At 42.1% G+C, this 9,800-nt stretch overlaps 1 protein-coding gene across 1 annotated transcript; it reads right to left on the bottom strand.

The window, feature by feature from the left end:
* Positions 1-5,813: 5,813 nt before the first annotated feature.
* Positions 5,814-8,582, bottom strand: LOC115051313 (uncharacterized). Its single transcript, XM_029514679.1, has 2 exons — positions 8,451-8,582; positions 5,814-7,642 (listed from the first exon to the last, which is right to left on the bottom strand). Exon 2 carries the CDS (start codon positions 7,636-7,638, stop codon positions 5,845-5,847), a length of 1,794 nt encoding a protein of 597 aa, XP_029370539.1. The 5' UTR covers positions 7,639-7,642; positions 8,451-8,582; the 3' UTR covers positions 5,814-5,844.
* Positions 8,583-9,800: the final 1,218 nt, after the last annotated feature.

Below are 9,800 nucleotides of genomic sequence, written 5' to 3'. Positions count from 1 at the left end.
AAAAAAATCACTTTCAAGCTGAAACAAATAAATATTTCTGCAGAATGTTCATTATTTTGCCAAGTCATCTATCTCCCTCTTTTCTTTACACACCAAAAAGGCCTTGGTGGTTGTAAGTGCTTATAATTGTACATCTGGTAGCAGTTAGAGCCGCGTACTTGGCACCAGTGAGGTTTCTGCCGCTTGAGAAGAGCAGCTCAGCTCTGGCTCAGTGCTCTCAGTTCATCCCCTGGATAGAAACAAAAGAGCTGTTTGATTCAAAGGAGAAAGACCTTAGGACTTCATGGCAGAAGGGGTGAGGGGGTGGCAACCAGCTTTCCTTCACATCTTTCCTTCGACTTCTCTGGGTGCTTGGATGCTGTTGGCTGAGTACATGAGTGGGGTAATGAGGATGAAAGGCAGGATGGTGGAGTAAGAGCATGAGATAGAGAGATGGGATGAAAGCACCCTTGCAGATGATTGATGGCGATGCAGAGCAGATTCAAGGCTTGGCTTACACGCTGCCGTTCCCCACACCTATTACGATGATGGCACGTCACATGACCGTCTTCTGCCTCTTGATTAAATAGGCTTTTCCACTGTGACAATTGCTTTCTCTCCAGGTGGGGGATTAAAAAAAAAGAAAAAAACAGAAATGAATGCTATTTTCAGTCTCTCTGTGACAGGAAGGCACTGACGGTGTTTGAGAAGTTGAGACGAAGATCCCTCTGACTTTAGCAGGCTTCGTTTCATGTCCGCCTCATTCTTCTGCCTTTTTTTTATACAGATATATATATATATATATATATATATATATATATATATATATATATATATATATATATATATATATATATATATATAATCTTTTTGTCTCGCTATTACCACAAACAAAATGACTTTTCAAAGATGAAATAGATGGGCCTCTTCTGCAGAATAAATGGCATCATCTCCAACAGAGCCATTACTGTTTGGGTTATTTCGTGCCATTTCTGATCCCAGATGAGTCCCTCGGCTTTCAGCTAAAACCAGTGTTTGCTGAAATAAAATGAGGCGGCCTGCGATGCCAGCTCCTACCGTGTGCTCTGTCCTCGCAAGGAGCAGCTCACAGCTACAAGCCAAGAGACTCCAATTTCTCTCCAAATTCCAGATGTTGCTTGATGCAAGTGGTTAAAACAAAACATTACGCAATGTAAGCACCTACAGCAGACGCCAGTCAGCGTTTTCACAAGCTGCCTGTTTTCATATTTCACGATGACATAATCGCGAACATCTGTAATCAATGCTCATCAACGTAAGTGTGTATAATCATAGCAATTAACTGTAGCATCTGCGGGTTGCCTTGTATCACCGAATTTGCTGTTAATGTCAGGTTAGCTGGTGGAAAGTAGTCTAAGCACATCAGCTCACACTTACACACTGATACATGAGCATTAATGATGTAATATGACAACATATCAATCAGTGGAAGGACTTTTACTTTCAATACTTAAAAGTACAATTAACTCACAAAAGCTTGGTAGGGCTAATTGAATGGGATGTTGACTGTAAGGCCTGTAATGGAGCATTTCTACTGTGTGGTACTCATATATATATATATATATATATATATATATAAAGTATATCTATATACTTTACACATTTTACAGCGACACTCGCTTTTATGGAGGGAAAAATATGCTGTGATCACCTAATCTTGATTCATCAGGGTTGGAATGTAATTAGAAAAGCATTATGAGTTGCTGAGAGCAGCAGAAAGGGGAGAAGCAGGGGAGAACATAGACTCTCCTTGCCACTGGGTTACTTTACATATCTGCAACCCAAGCAGCTCAGCCCTCCCACCGACCCTCTGGCTCCTTTCTGTGGTAATGGCCAGGAGCAAACGCAGTCTCCTTGGCACAGCCCATCTGTTGTTTTTTGTTTTTCAGACTCGGGGTGTGAGGGAAGCGAGGTTGGCGTTGGCCAGGGTGAGGGATGAGAAAAGGACCAGAGGTTCTAGCCACAAATTATTGCTGGTCTGTTATTACAGTGGGCCTGAACGTTAGCAACGGCTCCACGGCCTAACAGTCCGGCACAATAGTCATCTCTAAATAAAGCCTCGGCCCATTGATGCAGTTGGTTTGCCTCTCTGAGCTCAGTGAGGATGACGAAGTGGGTGAGTCCTGCCTGTACCCACAGCAGAACTGAGAGAAAATCTAATTTTAGGTAAAAAAATGTCCGCTTTGAGAATGAGAAATATCCCATTAGGTTCATGAACTAGGCGGCAGGGGGGACGGGGGCCTGGTCTGTGCTGTGTGGGTTTCCTCGCACACTTGGGGTCAAGGCTCTAGGGGCCAGATGTATAAATGATGCGTACACAGAAAAACCAAAAACCATGTACACGTACATGAATGAGTATTTATAAACACAAAATAAGCAGTAAGACTGTGTGCACCTCATGCATTCTTTTGACCATACATACAGGTTTATTTTAGAGCGAGCCAAGTTAGACACATGGGGGTGCAAATGCAAAATAAAGAGATTTTTACATTGAAGCTTTACTGTTTACTAAAAAGACAGTTTGACAATTCATATACAATAATAATCATCTTTATGTGCTCAAGGTTTCAATTCAATGTTTGTGGTCTTCGAACTGAAGTGCAGGGTAAAGCTGTTAACTGATTACTGATGCTGGTCCATCTCCAGCGTTGCCTCCTTCCAAACTTAATAATGACTGTACAACTATGGACTCAAACTTTTCATCCAACTCTTAAGAATGCAAATAAACACATCTTCCAAAAAAAAAAAAAAAAAAATTCATGGAAATATTCCCAAGTGCTTCGTTGCAGAGAGTTGGAGGTTGCTGTTGGAAATGTGTGTGAAATGTAGATAATGTAGCAGACAATCAAAATACAACATAAAGAGACGGCGCCCAGGCTGCAGCATATGCTGCGTGGGGAGGGAGAATGGGCAGACTTGCTGATGAAATCTCACCCTGTGCCTTTCTCCACAGGGTTTTATATTCAGGTCCTTCAGTCATTGATACCAGAGAAAAACATACGTTTCTTCTCCCAATGATCCCCAGACAAGCTGACTTTTGTTTGCAGTGCAAGCATCCCGTTGGCTCCTTCCTTCAGTCCCAGCTAAAGCCAGCCATTGTTCCAGGCCAAGATAATAATATCAGCCCTTGACGGGGGAGTTACACTTGGATTGGCACCAGCTGTTACAGCAGCCACACTTGAACCTGATTAGATTACAAAATTACACCCGATCTCGTCTGACATTAATTACTGGACTGTAATGTGTTCCCGGCTGAAGGCTGTCCCGTACATCCCAGAAGTACACGGGGCTCGGTGGCCCTCTGCAGATCAACGTATCCACAGTTAAGAGAGTCATCCAAATCTGCTCTGGTGGTGTCCAGAGACTCGGCGGGTAATGTGCTGTACAGAGACTTTAATAAGGGATCCAGACAGCCTAATCAGCATCGCAATCACAGCTCTTCTAGGAAAGGAGAATATTTTCCATTGTTGGCTATTATTGCCAGACCACCCAGTGAGATTCCTGAGCCCATACCTTTGAGGGTTGACAGTGTGTAGCTATTCCTGTTGAGTGTGTGGGGGAGATCTACTTCAGTAGTGGCCTGAAATGTAACACTATTAACTTCCTTTTGTTTGCATACTGATACACGGCAGATCAGTGTAAGGTTGAAACTTGCGTGGGCAGCACTTTGATCTAATGTCGCGTCAGTCAGGCAGCAATGGAGCCATTAAATTAAACTGTACACTGTTTAGGTAAACTTAGTGGAAGAACAGATCTATTTTTCAGATAGCTGATGGATTAGCACTAGATTGCGCAACTAAAACTAATTTAACTCACTTTGTAAAGCTTTTGATTCATTGTTAAACATATAAATGAACCAAGACTAGATCATTTTGAGGTAATTCCTGCCACACACTCACCACCACATCATGTTTATTCATCCTTCACTGTTCCCCTACTCCTGCTTGTGTTTGCTCAAATCTACAATTTCTCTGTTATTTTAAGAAAGTAATGAACCAGTTTTGTTTATGTTTATGTCTTTTGTAGGATTTACTGGGCTAGAGGCCAAATAGCGCTCAGGCCAACACGTTGCTGATTTGGGTCAAGTTGAAAGATCAGAATAACAGGTTTTAAATTTTTAGTTTATTTGTATTATATTCAATTATCAGGGTTGTTCAATGATGATTCACCATTCATGAAGTGTTAACATTCAGGACCTTAACACTGATAATCTTGACCTGCTACAAATGATGTAACGGGGATGAAACCACAGCGTGCATGAAGCAAGTGGTTTCATTCATTCTGCCTGGTATGACTAAATCACACAATGGGCAACTTTAAACTCAGCCAGCACACAGCTACCTGTCATTAACAGCAAACATCATCATCAGATCCTGCAGCTGTAAAATGATGAATACCATCTCCCTAATTATTGCCTACACATCTGTTGTTGCAGTGAGAAACAGACAAAAGGCAGCAGAATGAAGCAACTGTGAAAGAGTGTGGGGAGAGAAGATGCAGGCAGTGATAGATTTACTATGCGATGTAGTGGAGAAAACAGTCTCAGAGATATACGGCAGTGCTGCTGCCTTCGAGACACAGACACATCCACAGCCGTCCTGCCCCGCTGCTATTACGATTAATAATGCTAGTATTTACAGGGCCCAGATCTCCCCTCAGAAGCCCAAGGCCGCCCCGAGACAAGCCAGCAGAACTCAGCACCGAGGCTGGCAGTTGGACGTGTGAGAGAAATCAAATTGAGAAAACAGTCTCCGTGCCACAAATGTTCTCTGGGATGCTGGAGTTTGTGAATTTCTGACAAGCTAAATCTGTATTTTATGCTTCACAAAACCTTTTGTGAAAAATGCTGAACTTAACGCGATGGTTCCTAAAAGCACTAGTCTGCCATTTAGGGAAATGTGTGAGAAGAGTGATGCTGTGACTCTGCTCAGTAAATACAGAAGTAGAGTTAGCAGGTTAATAACTTAGCAATGAGTACAACAGAAGCAGCAGTGCTTTGGGTGGACTAAAACCAACATCCACACAGACGTGTTATATGTTTTTCGTATGACTTTGGCTTACTCCACTTTCTTTCATTCTGTAGGAATTCACCTTTTGGGAGAGAAGATTTATTTTCTGTACTCGGTATAAACCCAAAACAAACTAAATCTTCAATAAATATAATACTTTTATTTACATTATATAAAAACAGTCCAAGGAAGGCCATATAAGCTCTTGTCGGTCTGTTAACATTTCGTGTTGTGATCATAAAGTTGACACACACTAATTAACCATCATATAAACTTACTACTAGATTTTAAAGGTTAAAACAGTCTTTTCAGTGAGAACATCATTCAACCATAGCTGAACACATGATCAGAATATCTGAATATTACAGGCCAAACATCTGACGAAGATGTATTAGACAATACCATGGATGTAGCAGGCTGTAATGAGAACAGCATTAACTAGAACTGAAAACAAGTAGTTTGTGTTTGGAATGATGTATCTACCTGATTGTCCCAAGCAAAAGAAGCCAGATGGTTTTTCATCTACTTGTTAATGAGATTAGGTGGAGAGAAATTCACTGCGTAGCTCCAAAGCTACAAGCAGCTACTGCCAAAATTTAAGGTGGAATGCTACTCAAAGCATAAGCCTTAGTTTTAGCACATGTTTTGAGGATGATTGGATCTTCAGGCGCCTGAAAAAAAAAAAAAAAAAAAGAGCATACATTTCAGTTGCATCATGTGAACTGAAAAACATTATGTATCATAAAAAGTGATATAATGACGCAGCAGACTGCTGCTGGACGGCTCCACGAGGCTTACAGATAACTCCATTGTCTTTCTACTGAGTCTCAGATTGAAATGAAAATTTCTTGTCTTCCTCACTCTCCAGTGGAGCATACTCACAATCACTTGGCTCTAAAAGATTAAGATTGACCTGTACAGCTACCAGTTTCTGCAGCCTGTCAGCTGAAACAGAGCCCTGGGCCTTAGTATTGGAGAAGTGAGACTGTAGCCCCTCACAGGGGCCGGTTGTTGGAGGGATCTGGAGTATAGCAGAGGCCACAGCAGACAGAGGCTCAGAGGAACACAGCCCTTTCCACCAGGTGAATGCAGACACGTGCTGGCATGAGCTCCATATGCCGGCTCCCTTCCATAGTCCCTGTTTGGCTGAGAACCTTGCAAAGCTGCCAAGGACCTTACCCTCATCAAGATTTAGATGGTGTGACAGGTTGGATATCACGTAGTAAGCACTGTTTATCTGCTCCCCGGAGAGCGTCTGCTGTCCAACGTGCTTTGGATCCAGCATGTACGCCGCTGCGTGGATGGGCTTTACACAGAACTCCTGACACCTATCTAACGCCGCCATGACAGCTTTTTGTTCGGCGCTGTGCAGCACAGAGCCAGGAAGGGAGGCTCCGATGTGGCATCTTAACTTGCTGAACATGTCAACAACACCAGAGAGAACAGCATCATCTCTTTTCATGTAGTCCACAGAATTCCCGATGAAGTAGAGCAAGTTATGACTGGTACTCAACCCTTTCCAAAATGTCAGGTCCTGTAAAGTGGTCCTGATGGACGCCTCAACGTTCAACGTGGGAGAGATGGCCATCTCTTCGAGAGAGCTTTGAGCCTCCAGCAGGCTGCTGAACATGTTGAGCATCCCAGTCCAGTCAGAGCTTGTAGGAAGTGCCAGTGTTGTTCTGTTAGATGAGATTTTTCCTATCTTTGTCGACTGCCAGCATCTAAAAGTCTCTGATAGGATTTTTCGCTCTCGAACATACCTCACCACCTGCTCAGCTCTCCTGCACAATGCCTTGATAGACGGCTGTGATGCCACGTCATCAAAGAGCTTCTGGATGGCACATGCAGAGCAGCCAATAGCTGATATATGTGGGAAGGCTTCCTCAACTTGAGACCAAGCTGCAATCATTTCTGGTGCATCGCCAGTGATGATAGCAAAGACTTTTTGAGGCCCCACTTTATTTATTATATCTTTCAGTTCCTCAGCAATGAATGTGCTTGTGTGTATCTCCTCTTTTGTCTTTGTGCATTTATAGAACAGTGGCACAGGAGTAGTCACAATATAAATGATAGTCCTTGTTTCTTTTATGTTTGACCAGCTGCTGGCGATGATGGTAACAGAGTCTGCTTTCCCTATTGCCTCGTGAACCTGGTTTTGCACTCTGTCATACTCACAGTCCAAAAGATGAGAGGACAAAGCCTCTCTGGTGGGTGGGCAGTAAGCAGGCCGCAGCACACTGAAGAACCGTTTCCAATGAACATTGTCTGTGAGAGTGAGGGGTGAGGAAGTGGCATACAGGGCTCTCGCCAGGCTCTCATCTGCATACGCCTGGCTGCGTTGATCCACTGAATCAATGAGGAACTGTCCCCCAGAAGTGCCACATGGTAAGAACGAGAAGGAGGGAACAGGGATCGAGGCAGAGGAGCTTCCATCTGGGCCGGGTGACTGCTGTGAAACCACAGAATATTCCTTACATTTGTCCAAATGCATCTGCATCTTGGTGGCATTCTTTGTGTATGCCCTTGAACAGTAGTTGCACATGAATGTTTCCCTGCCATCTTTGACAGCTGGGGTAAAATGCTTCCACACACCAGACTGCAAGCGTGGCATCCTCCTGCATGAAGAAAAAAGCTTTTTCACCACTGCAGTATTACCATGCATTCACAGTGGTGATTGGTGACGTGACGCTTTCTGTTTGTCTACAGTGATACTATGATATGGGATATTACAAACAAGGTTACCTGTTAATGCTGGTGCTAAGGATACAACTAATGATGGTTTTCTTTCACGGATCATATGCTGATTATTGTTTTGATTGCTTACTATTCATTTAATCTAGAAACTATCAATAAGACTTATCTTTATTTATCTCGTCCTACCAGTTTGGAATCACTATCTAGAAGAAGTCGCCTGCTAAGTATTGTTCTAGCTATTCATAAGCGCAACTATTGGCTTGCCAGGTTTAAAATAATTATTGTCTAGCATGAGTTTTTCAGCTGTTCTTTAGGAGAAGAATTGATCGACCACTGGCCCTCTGAAGGAGTGCTGCAAAACTCTGTCTGTTGTGTCCGATTGCGAATGTCACAAATTTGTGTGCAGTTGTAAATGTTAATAAAATGACTTTTCAAGATGTCCTGCAGACCTTCCTGCAGGAGGATAAGTGTTTGATGATCTTATTTTCCTAAATTGTGCTTTCACAAATAAAAAAAAAAAAAGAAAGCTATTATATGCATCTTATTTAAACTTGATGATGATCAAATGATCAGAAATATTATTTACTAACAAAGTAACTTACTACAATCTCATCTCAGGTTTTAAATTGAGATTGAAATTGTTTCTCAACTTTAACAGAAAAGTTCACTCCCAGCTCAACAGACAAGGTAAGAGCCTCTAACTTAGTTTGTTTGTTTGTTTTTACCCACCTCTGTAACTGAACACTTGTGAATGTCAATCCAACTGAAGTTGAACTGTTTCCTACATTAGCTGCTTTGGCTAACTTGACATCCTGTTAGCAAAGTGGTCGGGGGGGGGGGGGGGGGGGGGGGGGGAGCCCAAAACTCTCCCGGTGGTAAACTTTGACAGGACACGGAATACTGGATGCGCATTGGGAGTGTTGTCGGCACAATTACGAGGCAAATTCAGACCATTTCTCAGGAGAGCTGCGCTGTTCGCCGCTGCTGTCAGAGGGGAAGCTACTTCCTGAAACCGAAACAGAACACGCCCCTCGACTACGGAAGCCGGAGAGGATCAATGAGCGAAACCGCGATTGAGACACATAAGGGAGCGGACGGGAAACGGAAATGTTTGGATGTCATGGATGACTGCGGAATCAAACGCGTTCAAAGAGAAAGGTAAAAACGTACCAAACATAATTTTAATAGAATAAAAAAAGAAAGAAAGAAAAGAAACGCTTCAGTAAATACTAAATGGTTGCAGAACTTTTTGCACTAAAATAGGCCTCCCCTGAGGACAAGCACAGGTGTAATGGATATCATTCATTACTGTTGGGTGTGAGGCAGCGTTTGTTTGAAGAAGGCCTTCATGGAGCCATGAATTAGTTTCATCCCGGCTTTTCCTGCCTTGACTTTGCACATCAGCCCAGAAAATTAATAGGACTGGTGACGTTTACCGTTTAAGGTGGACGTTTTTGCACATCTTGGTGCTAATGGCTCGCTACCAACTAGTTTACTCAGTCAAGCCATGATTTTCATTTACAATCATTAATCATTTCTGGAAAAACATCCTCTTTGATCCTGAATTATTAATCTGTCAAATATTTTCCCAATTACCAGTAAACACTAATCATTTAGTCTGAATGATTAGGACTAATTTCAGTCTTGTGAAAAAAATAGTTAATGAAATACAATACGTGTGTGTGTGTGTGTGTGTGTGTGTGTGTGTGTGTGTGTATATATATATATATATATATATATATATATATATATATATATATATATATATATTTGTATATTGCAATATTCCGAGCTGGGGGTGATCTTTAAAGACTGCAAATAGAGATTATTTTCAATGTCAACTAATCAGGTTTTGAACTGAAATATCACATCATCACATTTGAGAGGCTGGAACCATCGATATGTTTTTTTGCAATTCTTCAAAAGCATTTCACTGAAAAATGACTCGCATTACTGTAATGGCTCGTTCATCATGGAATTGGCTGATCATTTTTCTGTGGCTTGATTGCTAGATTATGAATTTTAGCTCCAATTACACTGTACTGTAATGCTCCATCATTTAAACAGATGCAGATTCAT

The sequence above is a fragment of the Echeneis naucrates genome, chromosome 11 (assembly GCF_900963305.1).
Source record: "Echeneis naucrates chromosome 11, fEcheNa1.1, whole genome shotgun sequence".
Lineage (NCBI taxonomy): Eukaryota > Metazoa > Chordata > Actinopteri > Carangiformes > Echeneidae > Echeneis > Echeneis naucrates.
The sequence above is the reverse complement of the archived record's forward strand: the minus strand, read 5'-3'. Positions and strand labels throughout refer to the sequence as shown.

Coding starts and splice junctions, on each gene's coding strand:
- LOC115051313 (XM_029514679.1), bottom strand. CDS start 7,638: ATGCCACGCTTGCAGTCTGGTGTGTGGAAGCATTTTACCCCAGCTGTC.